The 16,771-nt window shown below is 39.9% G+C and overlaps 1 protein-coding gene across 6 annotated transcripts in view; it reads right to left on the bottom strand.

Moving 5' to 3' along the window:
- The window catches only part of MYPN (myopalladin), a 139,790-nt gene that overhangs the window by 59,677 nt on the left and 63,342 nt on the right, over positions 1 to 16,771 (bottom strand). For all 6 annotated transcript variants that reach the window (XR_009212791.1, XM_058436286.1, XM_058436287.1 and 3 more), the window contains 4 exons: positions 9,619 to 9,794; positions 7,211 to 7,262; positions 4,268 to 4,382; positions 2,624 to 2,695 (listed from right to left, as the gene is read on the bottom strand). Coding sequence is in view for 5 of the 6 variants with exons in the window: in XM_058436286.1 (XP_058292269.1) it covers positions 2,624 to 2,695; positions 4,268 to 4,382; positions 7,211 to 7,262; positions 9,619 to 9,794 (415 nt within the window). In the remaining variant the exon portion in view is untranslated. The remainder of the gene's footprint in view (positions 1 to 2,623; positions 2,696 to 4,267; positions 4,383 to 7,210; positions 7,263 to 9,618; positions 9,795 to 16,771) is intronic.

Raw genomic sequence — 16,771 nt, 5'->3', positions numbered from 1 at the left:
GCAGGAGAATCGCTTAAACCCGGGAGGCCAAGGTTGCAGTGAGCCGAGATCATGCCATTGCACTCCAGCCTGGGCAACAAGAGTGAAACTCCATCTCAAAAAACAAACAAACAAACAAACAAACAAATAAATAAATGTTAAATTCCTATTGGACTTTTCAAAATAATAAAAACTTTTTACCTATTGTTGCCTCTATGGACTCCTATCTAGATATTAGAGACAGTCTTCAAGGTGAACGGGAGAGATCGAAAGGTAAACAGCTTTACTGTCGTGATAAACGTGCCAGAGGTATGCTCTGGGTGATATGCGTCAACCAAAAATGAAATTCTTAGCGCACACCCACTTTGCACCCTCCCCTGCCTGCCCCCTACCATCTGAATGGACCCCTCCTCTCAGCAAGGGCATTCTGAAGCTAACCTGAAAACTAGTTCAGGTCATGATGGGAAGGGGACATGCCTCATTATACCCTCCTGGAATTACTGATAGAACAGACTCTACGTCTGATAAGATCTGATAAAAACCATTTACAATCTATTCTCTGAAGCCTGCTCCTGGAGGCTTCATCTGCATGATAAAACCTTGGTCTCTACAACCCCTTATCCTAATCCAGACGTTCCTTTCTATTGTTAATAACTCTTTCAACCAATTGCCAATCAAAAAAAATTTGAATCTGCCTATGGCTTGGAAGGCCCCACTTCCAGTTGTCCTGCCTTTCCAGACCAAATCAATGTACATCTTACATGTACAGATTGATGTCTCATGTCTCCCTAAAGGTATAAAACCAAGCTGTACCCAGACCACCTTTGGCATATGTTCTCAGAATCTCCTGAGGGCTCTGTCACAGGCCATGGTCACTCATATTTGGCTGAGAATAAATCTCTTGGACTCTTTTCATGGACATAGATGCAGGGAAGACACAGTAACCTAGGAAGATTTGAAATTGAGTGGAGATATCACCTGATATCCCTCTGATGTCACTTGTCTGTCTGGGCAGATGGAGTTGAGGAAGGGAAGAGGCGGGAGACTTTAGCTGAGACTGAGTATAAACTATCTTGTGGTTTAGCTGCCTTTGAAGAGTCAGCACTATCTCTAAGGTGTGACAAACTGACATGATAAATTAAAGTGTCTGTAGCACTTAATCACTGTTTTAAGGTTAGATGACTTAGCAATGACGATAAGAGACAATAAGAAGTAGCTCTCTTAGCTATGTTACAAACACACATACACCCCCCGCATAAAGGTCCACCTATAACTCCTCATCAAAGTCTTGTATCCACCAAATCACAACATGTTGCTCTCCTACTTCAAGACTTTGAAAATAGTAAAGCTAAAATCTCAAATGTAGGTTATGAACTGAACTTGAAAAATTGAGAGGCATCTTGTTTCACACAAGAATGTTTCCCTAACTGATATGGATGTTGGTAAACATGGTTGTTCGCTCTAGACTCCACTCCGGGTTTCGGAAAACCATCTTGAATGATCTGATACAGCAGAACTCCCATGAAATGGATGCTTCTGTAGAAGTTGTGGATTTAGCTCTTCCTTTAAGGATCAGTACTCACTAGAAAAATAGCCCATTTTTTCCATTTTGCTCAAACCAGGATTTCTCAGCTTCAACACTGTTGACATTTTGAGCTAGACAATTTTTGTTGGTGGGGGCTGTCATCCTATGTGTTTTAGGATGTTTAGCACCATTCCTGGATGCCAGGAACGCAACCCCCCAGTTGTGACAACAAAAGTGCCAATGACTCTGAAGGGCAAAATTAACCATGATTGAGAACCATTGCTCTAAACCAAAGCATACTTCAAAGAGGATAAAATCTATTTGGGCCTAAGTTTGGTGTTTATACAAACAATAAACTGTAAATCCAGGCATAGATGCTGCCTATTTGGTCCTCATAATACCATAAAATCCAATGTGATTCAATTTTTTCATCTTCACACTCACCGGCTTGGGCAACATATAAACACAGTCTGATAGTCTGAGAATTGGGAGAACTTGTTTGTAGTCCTGATTCTGCCACTAACTGGATCTGTGACATTGGCTACATGGCTTCATCTCTCTGGCCCTCCCTTGGTTTTTCATTTGTAAATGAATGTGCTTGACTAAATTTTCTAGTGCTAAGTACAAAGATTATGAGACTCCGAATTTGATGCCACCTCAATAGTTGACACTATGGAATAGAAAAAGAAAGCTCTTTGTCCTAGAGGGAGGGAGGCTTTATGTTAAACCTCCTAACAGCATTTAACTCCATCTCCTTGAGCACCTAAGCCAGGTACCTGCAATTGAATTTTTCTAAAAATTCAGAGAAGCCTTTGGAGTAATATGTGGCTAGAAATTTATCACTTGACCTCTAGAGGTGGCTTCTATGTTGAACAGTTGTATAATGGCCACAGAGATCATTGTGGTAAGAGGCAAAGACATTTCTCTCATTACTAAAACTGTTATTAGAAATCTGGGACTTGAAGCGATACTGTAGTAACTAACAAAACAACCCAAACCCTATACTGTATATACAGAAGACCAAATCCTGAGATAAAAATGAATAAATTTTGTATCCTATAACTTTGGGTGCTGTGGTATCTTTAAAGCCATGACAGAAAGAAGTAATATTTTTATTACCTTTGTAAACACAGGAGCTGCAATGATAGGTTTTCCATCCAATCCTTGCAAGTAATTGGTGGGGCTCTGACACTGGTAGAAGAGAACCAACAGTAAATTAATTGTTACTAATATTATTAGATGGATAGTGAGACATAACAAACCTATAGAATTTGGTATATGAAATGCATCCCAAACCAAAAAACTGATGTATTCTAAGTTTATGAATCACAGACTTCAAATTTTAGACTGAATTGACTCTATTTCTCTCTAGGTCATGGTGGCTATAAAATATGTGCTGCCTATCCCCACGCCAACCCTTCACATATAGATCTATGGATCTATGTCATTAACCCTAAACCTCCGAAGAGGTTCTGTAGAACCCCTGGGGCTACACAGATCACAGTTTGAAAACCAATGGATTAGAACTAAAACTTGACCCCTCTGCACTACTAAATGGGTTGGATAATTTTTAAAAAGAGGTAGTAGATAAATATATTTAAATACATTGATCATCAATAAAGAAATATATCAGGCTGGGTATGGTGGCTCACAGCTGTAATTCTAGCACTTTGGGAGGCTGAGGTGGGAGGATGGCTTGAGGCCAGGAGTTCAAGACCAGCCTGGGCAACACAGTGAGATCTCGTCTCTACAAATAATTTTTTCAAAAATAGAAAAAAATATATGTATATAAAAGAAATATATCAATAACATGTTATATGTTTATTTAGATAGTATGACTTCATATTTTTTAAAGTCTATGCATATATATATGTATTCTTCTATATGCATAGACAATGCCTGGAACTACCTACTAGAAACTACTAACATGAAGTACCTCTGAGGAGTGAAGGCACTGGAGTAGAATCTTTACTTAATACATTTTTTTGGGGGGGCGGGGTGGGAGGACAGGGTCTTATTCTGTTGCCCAGGCTGGAGTGCAGCTATGCTATCACAGGTCACTGTGGCCTTGACCTCTCAGGCTCAAGTGATCCTCCCATGTCAGCCTCCCGAGTAGCTGGGATCATAGGTGCATGCCACCATGCCTGGCTAATTTTTTTTTATTTTTTGTAGAGATAGGGTCTTGCTATGTTGCCCAGACTGGTCTCAAACTCCTGGACTCAAGCAATCCTCCCACCTTGGCCTCCCAAAGTGCTGAGATCACAGGTGTGAGCCACCACACCTGGCATACTTCTGTACTTTTAAAGTGTTTTTACAATAAGCAGGTATCATTATTATTAACTTGAAGGATGAGAACCTTTGCTGTTTTCTAAAAAATAACTACATGCTTGCTTCGTCTTAGAAAGTGGAATTCTCTGCAGCTCCATGAACCTAATCAGGTTTTATGATATAGAGTGTTTGTTCTAGGCCAGTCTGAGAGCTGACAGCTCACTGCATATGTAATCAGCACCCTCTATAAAGCTGAAAAGCCAGGGACTAATTCGTAAAGCGTTTCTTTCCCTCAGAAATTTGCCTATTGAAGCCCGAGAATATGTTCCCAAAGCAACAGGAACCACAGCTCTCAAACATCAGAAATACAAGGTGATTATCCTGATGATGGAGTTGCACCTGAGAAAAACACGATCATGCCATGCAAGATGGTCATGGTCATCATGCCTGTCTGTCACAGTGGATGGCACTTGTGTTTCACTTGGATTCTTGTACCTGCTGGATGGTTGCCACACGAGGTTGGGCCACCAAATGCTGGGCTTGGGGTACTGCTGGAGGAATGGCTGCAGAGGTAGTGGGAGGAGATGACACCTCATTTGGCTTCTGGATTCTGAGAAATTGTTAAAATATAGATTATAAAACAGACCTATCACTCTTTGTGAAAATTATTTTAGGAAAACTAGTAATGGCATCACTGCTTACAGGTGAGTGTAATAAAAATCTTGGTTTGATGATATTTTACAAACGTTGACCAAGGGCATTTTTGCTACACACTTTGTTAGGCAATGCAAACACGAAAATGCATAAGACACCATTCCTTGGGCCATTATTCTCAGTGTAGCCAGGGAGTCAAACATATTAACAGTTAACTGAGATCCAAGACAAATGCAGTGATGGAAGCATGTGCAGAAGGTAATTTTTTGAGATTTGTTTTGTTGTTACCCTCGGTATTTTCCCTCCCCCTCCCATTTCAAGTAAGAGGCCAGTCTTTGTAAATCTATACCTCTGATCCAAGACAGGGTCTCTCATATATAAAACTTAACCTCTGAGAACTTGGCATGGCAGAAAGCAGAAACGGCATGAAGTCAACAAGCTCTTCAAGTTTACACGAATTAAATTAAAGAGAGTATTTGATGGGCAAGAGAGCCAGCAAGTATTCTTGAGAAGGCTGCAGAGGGGAGATTATTTTAGTTTTGTTGTGAAAGAGACAGAGGTCTGTGGATCTTGCCAGAGAACCTGACCCCAGGGAGAACCTACGTCCAGAGGGGAAGGCCATCTCTCTCAGTAAACGGCTCCCAGTTTTGTTAAAGATATCAGTAATTACATGCGTCAGAAAGCAACAAGCTCTGGACTTGAAGAGAACTTGGGATTTGAGACATGGGCCTCTCACCTGTAACCCATGGAGAGATGACTGATGACAGAGGGCTTTCCTTTGGCCTAGGTGTTATATCTCTTTGCCTCAGCTTCCTCATCTCTAAAATGGGGAAACAATAATTCCTGGAGGTGGCACGGTGGCTCACACCTATAATCCCAGCACTCTGGGAGGTTGAAGTGGATGGATCACCTAAGGCCAAGAGTTCAAGACCAGCCTGGTCAATATGGTGAAACCCCATCTCTACTAAAAATACAAAAAAGTTAGCCAGGCATGGTGGCATGCGCCTGTAATTCCAGCTTCTTGGAAGGCTGAGGTGGGAGAATCGTTTGAACCTGGGTGGCAGAGGTTGCAGTGAGCTGAGATTGCACCACAGCACTCTAGCCTGGGCAACAGAGCAACACTCTGTCTCAAAATAAACAAATAAATAATAAAAAAATTCTTATCTCATAGGGTTTTGTGAGGATTAAATGAGATAATTCATGCAATGTGTTTAGAATGGTGCTTGCTCCAAAACTGCTCTCTCTCCCTCTATGGCTCATTGTAAAACTGTGAGGGGTAAAGTGACACTCAATACCAGACTGGATGTTTTCCCTAATCAGGCAGCATCTGGTCTCAAGCAGAATGATGTGCTAATGCAAAGCCAATCCGTGTATCCAAAGCATCTGTTTTCTTCTTCTACAATAATAGAATACCTGATTTCTTTACATGGTTACTCCAAATAAAGACTACATATCCCAACATTCACTGCAGCTAGGTGTGGCCACATGGGTACTTTCTGGTTATGGGATATGAGGGATAGTGGTATATGCATTTTAAGAGAGATGACCTTAAAAGGCTGACGAGCATTTATTTCTTTCTATTTTAGCCTAAGAAGATGAGGGCAACATCTTAGTGTGAGATAAAGCAGAGAGCAGGAAGCACAGAGGAACCTAGTGGAATATGGGGTCATTTTACCCACCAAATCCAGATTTGTATGTAAATAAGAAATAAATATCTGTTTCATTTAAGTCACAGTTAATTTGAGTCTCTATGATACACAACTGAGGCTAAATCCCAACAACTACAAGTGGATTTAGAGCAAATAAATAAATGGGATATTTCTTGCTTATTTAAGTTTATAGATCAAAATTCATACCCCTTAAGTTTGTAACACATTATGGGAGCCACAAGGAAGCAGTGATGCGTGTGCAATAGGGGAGAAGTTTATTACAGAGCTCAAAGAGAAAGAACATTTAGACTGGGTTTTGTAGGATAAATAAGAGTTTGCTAGACAGAGAAGATAGGGCAATCCTAGCAAAGTGAATAGCTTGAACAAAGGAGTGAAGACGAACTATACATGATTTGGGTGAGATGTCAACAATGTAGACAGCCTGAGGTGGGGAAGGAAGGAGGGGACAGAAAAACCTGGTTGATGCTCTACTGAATAAGGCTTTGCATGTATGCCATGTTAAGATTTTTTTAAAATGTTGCTGTTTGTTTTGTGTTTGATTTTTGTTTTCTCATAGATAATAATCTTTTCCTGAGTCAGGAAAACAATAGGATCAGAGTCCTGATCTCTTTTAGAGAATAACTGGTTGTAGTTTGGACACTATAAAAGAGAAAAAAAGGCAGAAGCAGACAGGAAGCCTCTAAGGAGGTGGTTGGCATAAAAAGCAGGAGAGAAGGATGAGTTGAATCAAGGCCACGAGAATGATAAGAGAAGGGGGTAAAAGAGGAATCATTTACTCTGGTTATCAATGTTCATATCTGCACAAAAGCTAGAAGCAAATTATCATTTCAAGGTAGGCATAAACAAGGGATTTCTGCCCTTAAGGAGCTCATCCTCTGTAGGGAGTAAATTGGAAAGATTCAAATTAATCTGCTAGGCAAGACTTAAGCAAAAGTAGGATCTTCTTCAAATCCACTCAATTTGTTTGTTTGTTTGTTTATTTATTTATTTATTTATTTTTGTGGTCAAACCCTGGAGCCACCCTTCTTAAGTTCTAGTAACCAATTAATAGTTCTCTTTGAGCTATTAATTGATCTGAGGATGCTAAAGCTATAAGATAGAAAATCAGAATTACCGATTCATCTCTTCCTTGTTAGGGTCCCCTTCTGAGTCAGAAGAAGACACCCCTGGAAAAATAAAAACAAGACATAAGATTGTTAAGATGACAATTTCTTAAATTGGTTCCTAAACACGACATAAGATTTTTAAGATGATACTTTGATAACCTGATTCCTAAATATCTGAATACCTACAGAATCTTAGAAATGAACTCAGTGAGGCCGGGCATGGTGGCTCACGCCTGTAATCCCAGCACTTTGGGAGGCCGAGTTGGGTGGTTCACCTGAGATCCGGAGTTCGAGACCAGCCTGACTAACATGAAGAAACCCCATCTCTACTAAAAATACAAAATTAGCCGGGCATGGTGGCGCATGCCTATAATCCCAGCTACTCCGGAGGCTGAAGCAGGAGAATGGCTTGAACCCGGAAGATGGAGGTTGCTGTGAGCCGAGATCGCGCTATTGCACTCCAGCCTGGGCAACAAGAGAAAAACTCCGTCTCAAAAAAAAAAAAAAAAAAAGAAATGAACTCAGTGATTCACTACACTAACACCCAACTTGTCAAACGAGGAAATAGGCCCTAAGAAGTTGAAGGAATTGCTCAAGGTCACATGTCTAGTTAGTGGTACTATTCAAATTAACTGACCCAACTTCTAAGGGTTCTTGTATGTAAAACACCTGCTGATGCCTTTGGCCTAACAGAGCAGTATTTGCAGACATTCTCTGGTGTTCGTAAGTCCTCTTGCTCTTGGCCTACACAGATTGAATACAAGAAGGGATTACACTGGATTCCAAACATTGTAGGTGTAGGTGGATGCTCTTCCATCCAGTCCTAATATTAACAAGTCATACTTCATTGTGAGAGAGGGGGTGTTTAAAGTCTTTTTGTCACAAAGAAAAAAAAACCCAGCAATCCAGTTTGAGCACTGTTAGCAGAGCTTTGATCCTGGATTTACTTCTCAAGATAGTGCATTCCACGAAGATATGTAACAGCTAAATCCGGAGGTATTTATTGGACTCCAAAAATGTGAGGATAAAAACACATACACATACAACACATTTCTATTCATGTATTTATTCAAAAAATGTTTATCAAATACTCACTATGTACTTGGTACTATGTAAGTACCTAGTACAAGTACACATTGGAGATATAAATAAGTCATGGCCTTACAATCTAGTTGATAAACGGGCATCTATACCATAATAATATGTTGAAATGCTAAAACCAAGGCATACATAAGGTATTATTGGTGGAAAAAGTGCTAAAGAATGATCTGCAGACAAAATTCAAAGGATAAGATAAAATAGGAACACAAATATAGGTAGATACAAAGGAGCATGGTTGATTTTTTTCACCTCAAATTAATCATATAAACTTGATGCCAATGTAAATGCCTTTCCAGTGTTCCCAAATGGTATCCATGCATCTATCCTTGACTCCCTGCAGTATATTTTCAAACAGCAGCCAGAGTGACTGTTAAGTCAGATCGTCTGGGCACAGTGACTCACACCTATAATCCCAGCACTTTGGGAGGCCGAGGTGGGCAGATCACTTGAGGTGAGGAGTTCAAGACCAGCCTGGCCAACAAGGGGAAACCTCATCTCTACTAAAAATACAAAAATTAGCAAGGTGTGGTGGTGTATGCCTGTATTCCCAGCTACTTGGGAGGCTGGGGCGTGAGAATCACTTGAACCCGGGAGGCGGAGGTTGCAGTGGGCCGGGATGATGTCACTGCACTCCAGCCTGGGCAATAGAGTGAGACTCTGTCTTAAAAACAAAACAAAACAAAACAAAAAACAAAAAAACTAAGATCATGTCATGTCTTTGCTCAGAATGCTCCAGAACTTCTCATCTACCTCAGGGTCAAAACCAAAGTCCTTGCAATGACCTACAAGGACTTTTGTGATCTGCTTACCTCCCTCCTTCCACTTTCACCCCATCTTACCTTTCAACCTCATCTTCTGTTACTTTCTTGCTCACTCCACCCTGGCCACATTGGCTCATCTCTGTGTCTTAAGACAAGCACACTCCCACTCTCGGGGCCACTGCACTTGCTGATTTTTCTGCCTAGAGTAAATTTCTCTCAAACGACCTTGTGGCTCATTCCCCACCCCTCCGCCGCCACACTCATACATATGCCATTCCTATCTCTTTTTCTTGGTTTTTGTATCTTTCACAGTGTTTATATATACCTATCATATCATATATTTTATTTGTTTATCTTGTTTATTTTCTGTCTTTCCCATCATATAATGTAAATTATCAGTAAATGAGCCTAAGCATTTTTGTTCTACTCGGTTCACTGCTGTATCCTCATTGCCTAGAAGAGCGTGTGGTAGAGGAGGCCCTCAATACATATTTATTTATTATAACTAAATGTCTTACTATTAAGTGTCATACTCCAAGAGTATTTTGTTTTACCTTCTATATAAATCTCAGCAGAAGTCGAATCTGTCCCATAGATGTTAGAAGCAAAGCAGGAATAGCGTCCTGTGTCCTCTTCAAAGGCTTCCGCAATGGTCAGTGAGTGCAGATTTCCTGCTTGGACTATGTGAATATCTGGGGAATTTTCAAGCTCCTTGCCTTCACAGTACCACCTGCAGGGAAAAGAATATGGTCTTTGGACATGACTCAAATGCAAGACAATAACATAGACAGCTCCAGATATTCTCTTAAGTGAGCTTCATTTAAAGTCAGAACAACAACAACAACAAAACTCCATCACTATAACATTATTTTTTTGTAACAGTGAAAAGAGTTGGCGGTATTCAAACCATATTGACACCACACTCAGGAAATTAGAAAGTAGCTCCAGTTAAGAATGGTACAACTGAGAAAACTGGTGAGAAAGCAGGAACAGCCAAGTACAAAGATCAGGGTCTTTGATGTGGAACTTGGCTTCTCCTAAAATGACTTTCTGATTCCTATCATATGCATTAAGTGCTACATTCGCTTATATGAGAGAATCTAAGAGATAATACAGGTTCGTAAAGTTGAGGACACTAATTTGTTTCTATTAAGTTTCATCTGACCTAACTAAATGAAAATTAATTTGTTCTGTTACTTGAGCCATCAGAGTAAGGAGGAGGGGTCATATTCTCCCAGGAGTGGCCCAACTCGGCAAATAACCCAAGTTAAATATGTTTCTGTAGGTTATGATATTTTCTTTTAATTCTATATCCTTGAAGTTAGAAATATTTATTACAGCCTAGTTTTCTGGCCAAAGTTTACCAAAAAATACTGTATAAAATAATGTTTAAAATGTAGAGGTGCATAATAAGAGAAATGGACATTAAAATTAAATGGAAATTCCATTCTTCATGTAGAAGATTGGCAAAAGTCTAAATGTTTGACCACTCTTACGCATTGCTAGTGTGAATGGCATAAACCCTATGAAAGAAGTCTGCCAATACTGCCAGAATTACAGATGCAAATATCCTTGGACCCAACAATCCCACTTGTGGGAATCTATCAACTAGATCCACTTGTATACATACAAAGTGATGAATGTATAGGCTACTCATTCAAACAGCAAAACATTGTAAACCATTCATCCTCAGGGGACTGATGCAGCCACACAACAGAACACTATGCTGCTCTAAAAAGAAGATGAGAATGATCACTATGTACTGACATGGAAAGAATCCCAAGATATATAATTGAATTTTAACAGTAAGGTGCAAAATAGTGCATGCAGGGTGCTAGCCTTGTATAAGAAATGGGGTTTACGGGTTGCATTATGTTGCCCCGCCATAGATATGTGGAAGTTCTACCCCACCCCTATACTTGTGAATATGACCTTACAGGGGGGCAAGAAATAAGATATGTTCATGTTGTTTGCATTTGCAGAAAGAAAATTGGAAAGAATAAAATGCAAATCGTAAGCAGCTATTAGGGGCAAAGGGAAACAAGATGGATAAGGACAGATAGGAGTGAGATGGCTCAGTATACCCTTTTACATTTTTTCATTTTTTGAAATAATAACTATTAATCAACATAATAAAAAGTAATTAAGTGGGAGGTATAATAACTACTAAGTGTCAAAAATTAAGTAGCCTTGGCAGTTGCTAATCTTTACTGCAGTTTAGATCTAACCACTCAATGCTGTAATCCCTGTCTCCCTCCCACCATTTATACAGCAAGATTCTTTTTTTTTTTTTTTAGACCGAGTCTTGCTCTGTCACCAGGTTGGACTGCAGTGGTCTGATCTCCACTCACTGCAACCTCTGCCTCCTGGGTTCAAGCAATTCTCCTGCCTCAGCCTCCCGAGTAGCAGGGGCTACAGTTGCACACCACCATGCCCAGCTAATTTTTGTATTTTTAGTAGAGACAGGGTTTCACCATGTTGACCAGAATGGTCTTGATCTCTTGACCTTGTGATCCACCCGCCTTGGTCTCCCAAAGTGCTGGGATTACAGGCATGAGCCACCGCGCCTGGCCCTTTTTTTGTGTGGAGTTGGGGGAAGGGTCTCACTCTGTTGCCCTGGAGTGCAGTGGCATGATCACGGCTCACTCCAGCCTCAACCTCCCCGGGCTCAGGTGATCCTCCCACCTCAGCTTCCCAAGTAGCTGGGACCACAGGCACGTGCTGCCACACCTGGCTAATTTTTGTATTTTTAGTAGTTACGGGTTTTGCTATGTTGCCCAGGCTGGTCTTGAACTCCCGGGCTCAAGCGATTCATCTGCCTTGGCCTTCCAAAGTGCTGGGATTACAGGAATGAGCCACCACACACATCCTATAAGGCAAGATTCTAAAGCACACTGAAGAAAACTCACCTGTTTACTTCCCAACAGTCAAGCTATTCTTTATTATTCCATAAATATGTCATGGTCACCCCCCCCACATTCAAGTCTCTGCCCATGTTTTTTCTCTCTGAGATTCTCTTTTTCTGCCTTTCAGCTACTACAAATATAAGTCATCCATCAAAATTTGGCTCAGATATTACCTCCTCCACAAAGCTATGTTTTACCATCAATTCTGAATGATTGTTACGTTTTCTAACTTCACCTAAAAAAAAAAAACCTATACTATGTCATGCAAATAGTTGATTATACACTATTTTATTATTTTCTATTTTGAAAATGTGTCTTGCCTCACCAGTTTCCTAGGCTGTAAATTTTTTGAAGGTAAGGACAGTGTCTTGGATGCTCTCGTAAGCATCCACAGTGCCTACCACAGCTTTCTATATACTCTCTCCTTTGGCCATCTTATCTCATCCTATAGTTTCAATTATTACCTCTATTTGGGACAACATCCAAATTTGCCTTTCCAGCTCTGATTTCTGGACCCCATCTCCCGTCACTCTTACCTTCAATATGTTCCAACCACATTGGTCTTTGGATTCTGTGAACACATAAGCTTTTCCCCACTTTGGAATTTTTGTACTTCCTGAAACCCTCCTCCTCCAGATCTTTACAAAGATAGGTCCTTCTCATGAGTCAGATCTCAGCTCAAATGTCGCCTTCTAAGAGAGGCCCTCCCTGACCCTCTTCCCAATATAGCCCCCTGATCCTCAGTCATTCCAGCACACTACCCTCTTTTCTTATCTTCATAGCATTTGTTACTATCTGAAATTGTCTTACATACTTGTTTATTTTATTGTAGTTTGCTCCCTTCACTAGACTGCAAAGTGCACAAGAGGACCGTATTGGTCTTATTCACCACTACAATGCCAGCACCTACAAGAATGCCCTGGCACATGGTAGGTACTCAGAAAATAAGTGTTTGATGGGTTTGTTGAAAGACTGAATGATGGAAAAAATTCATAGTTAATATTTTCTAAGTATTTGTTATTTGCTTCATCAAGTTCCATGGCAACCTTTGATTTCTGTTGTGGCAGCAGCAGAACATAGAGCTGCTGAAATGGATTCATAAATCTCCCAAAGCATAAAACTACCAAGACCACAAGGAGCTTGTACAAACAAATCCTCAGAGCGTGTGCAGTTCCAAATTCAAATACTGGATGTCCGATTAAACATGACATATGGAGCACATATGTTTATCTTTACTCCCCTCCTGAAATGCCCCTAAAATGAGAATAAAAGAATTTTTTAAAGGTACAAAACCATAAGGACAAAAAGAATGGAAGGGGAGACAATAGCAGACCTAAGACTTCAAAACTCTTGGAAGGTGGAAAGCAGGTTGAGGAGCCAGGAGATTTGAGAAATGTGGAAACCAAGTGCCCACTTGGGGATATTAGTCAAAGAAGAAGCCAATTTGTGTAGCAGAACCCCAGAAAGTTTTGGGATTTGGAGACACAAGGTTGCTGACAATGGGGGAAGAGATACAGAGCTTAAAACAGGGAGATTGGTTACGAGCTTGGAACATGAGCTTTTAGATCTCCCCACTAGGTCACCTCTCCTCTTCTGAGCCATTAGCGAATGTCCCAGAATGAAGGCTGAGTTGCAGACTGAGCCAGCAGCTGCTCCATGTTGGAGCAGGAGGAAGAAGGGCTTCTAAAGGGATTTCTCTAGGGAAAAACATGGGCCTTATGGATCACCTAAGACTGCACGGAAGAGAATATTTAGGAGAAGTTACACAAATCTGTTGGAGAATTAAGACAAATTTGCAATAGAAACACAGAACTAAGCATGTAAAAAAAATGGTGTCATCAACTTTAAGATCAAAATAAAGAGTAGTACAAGCAAAGAAGCATTCACTTTACCCTACCAGGCTTGGTAGTGAACAATACTCAGGCAGTAACAGGAAGGTAAGCAGTTTTCTAAACCACAGTGTGATGATTATAATGAAGTGATAAAGAAAGGAGCAAGGGGAATGCTAGTTTAAGGGGTGCTAACCCTTCATCTTGCAGAATAGGAAGTCAGCAGAAATAGCTAACATCAGGAAACCAAGCAATAGCAGTAGAAGCATATCACAGTGGTTCTGTTTTTTGTTTGTTTGTTTGTTTGTTTGTTTTTGTTTTTTTTTGAGATGGAGTCTCGCTCTGTCGCCCAGGCTGGAGTGCAGTGGCGCAATCTCGGCTCACTGCAAGCTCCGCCTCCCGGGTTCACACCATTCTCCTGCCTCAGCCTTTCCGAGTAGCTGGGACTACAGGCGCCCGCCACCACGCCCGGCTAATTTTTTTGTATTTTTAGTAGAGACGGGGTTTCACCCTGGTCTCGATCTCCTGACCTCGTGATCCGCCCGCCTTGGCCTCCCAAAGTGCTGGGATCACAGTGGTTCTGAAAGTGTAGTTCACTTTCTGTGAAGACAGAACTGTTTTTATCTAATACAGCGATATTATTTGCCTTTTCACTGTATTGACATTTACACTGATGGTGCCAAAGCTACAGTGGGTCTAATTGCTGGTGCTTTAGCAACACAAATTAAAGCACTGTTGCAAAACTGATTAGTGGTTATTGCATTTACCACCACTCTTGCAATTAAAAAAAAAAAAAAGAAACAAGAAAGAAAAAGAAGCTGGGCACGGTGGCTCATGCCTGTAATCCTAGCACTTTAGGAGGCTGAGGCGGGTGGATCACTTGAGGTCAGGAGTTCAAGACCAGCCTGACCAACATGGAGAAAACCCAACTCTACTAAAAATACAAAAATTAGTGGGCATGGTGATGCACACCTGTAATCCCAGCTACTCAGGAGACTGAGGAAGGAGAATCGCTTGAACCCAGGAGGCAGAGGTTGCAATGAGCCAAAATCGCAGCACTGCACTCCAGCCTGCACGACGTGAGTGAGATTCTATCTCAAAAAAAAAAAAAAAGAAGAAAGAAAAAAGAAAAAGAAAAATTCCATTTCACAAAAAATGTCCTTGATGAAGCAATAAAAATCATTACTTTTATTAATCTCCACCTTGAGTCCATGTGTTCTTAATATTTGGGTGGTAAAATGAGAAGTATTAATAGCATAAGTACTAATAGCATAAAAATCTGTTGCATATGGAAGAACACTTGCTTGATGTTTACATTAAGGGTTGAATTAGCTGCTTAATGCATGAAACAATATTTTAACTTGAAAGAACAAATGATAGACAAATTATGGTTATTCAAACTTGGGTATTCAGCAGATATTTTCTCAAAAATGAAGGAAGTAAACCTGACGTTTCAAGTAAAAAAAAAAAAAAAACCTGACAGCATTTGTTGGAATGAAAAAATTTGAGGTTTCAAGGGAAAATTAGAAGTTTGGAAAACTTGTATCCTCCACGGTAAGTTTATGGTTTTCCAATACTTAAATTTTTTTAATGAAATAAGTGATGATATTAACAAATGTGATTTTAAACTATTGTATAATAAAATGTATCACCTTTTGGAAGATCTGCCTTACTAATTTTCCTGATGACCAATACGTGATATTATCCATTCAAAGTTCAAGACAGACCAGTAGGTTTCAGTATAGCAGAGCACAAAAGTTTATTGGTGTGGTTTCAGATTTCACATTGCAACGAATCTTTCAGAAACGACTGCTAGTTAATTTTAATATGGTATCAAATAAGAATAGCCACAATTTCCTGAAAAGACTATTAAAATACTCCTCCTGTTTCTGACTTCATAACTGTGTAAGGTTGGATTTTTTAAAATTTACTTCAACACAAACAACATAATACAACAAACTGGATGCAGAAGCCAATGTGAGGATCCAGCTGTCTTCCATTAAGCCATATATTAAAGAGATATGCAAACAATGAAAAACAATGCTACTCTTCTCACTAAATGGTTTTTTGTTCATTTTGCAAAATGCAGTTATTTTTTATAAATTTTTTGTTAACATGTTTATTATTACTATTTAAAATGAATAAACAATATTTAAAATCTTTTTCAGTTTTAAATTCTAATATGATAAATAAATAAAATATTACAACTCACATAAAACCTCCTTTGGGCCTCACTGATTTTTAAAATTGTAAAGGGATCCTGAGAAGAAAAAGTTTGAACCACTGGCATGTTATTTAGAAGCTAGAGGTAAATAAACAGAAAATTGCAAAAAAGAGTTGAAAATGGTCTGTTCTTTAATAACATTTGGCTTTTAAAGCAATGTAACTCTATTAATTTGATAAAACAAATATCAATAGCTATTTCAAAACTAATACTTTCCATTATACAAACATTATAGGATTATCTAAATTATTTAGAGCACATTTCTCGTCCTTACCAAAATGAGAGTGGAAACATCTATGAGCAATTGGATAGCCAGAAGGAGATAAGTGGAATGATTCAAATGCCCAAACTCTCTGTCAGAAGTGTTTTTGTCCTTACTCAGACGGCCACGATGGCCTCAGCAGGCCTAAAAAAACAATCGGTAACCGTCACTCTAACTTTAACAGCATGACCCACTTAGAAATCAGGCAGGGATCAGGCTGGCTTCTGAAAAGGTATTAAATTTACCCTGCTATGCTGAAGACTTTTGAGGGTCAGGGGGAACCATACTCTCAAACCTCCATCCATGTTAGGGAACGATTTCATAGAAATGCCCTGACCGGTGGCATGTTTTTAGAACGCCAAATCCTCATGACACTTACAGAATGGCAGTAGGTGCCAGGCATGATTCATGGCTCAGTAGAAATGAGTCAATGATCGGGATAAATAGGGCAGGTCCAGATGGTTAAAGAAAAGGACCCACCTTTCA

The sequence above is a fragment of the Hylobates moloch genome, unplaced genomic scaffold (assembly GCF_009828535.3).
Source record: "Hylobates moloch isolate HMO894 unplaced genomic scaffold, HMol_V3 SCAFFOLD_3, whole genome shotgun sequence".
NCBI lineage: Eukaryota > Metazoa > Chordata > Mammalia > Primates > Hylobatidae > Hylobates > Hylobates moloch.
Note: the sequence above shows the minus strand (reverse complement) of the source record. Positions and strands in the feature narration are given on the sequence as shown.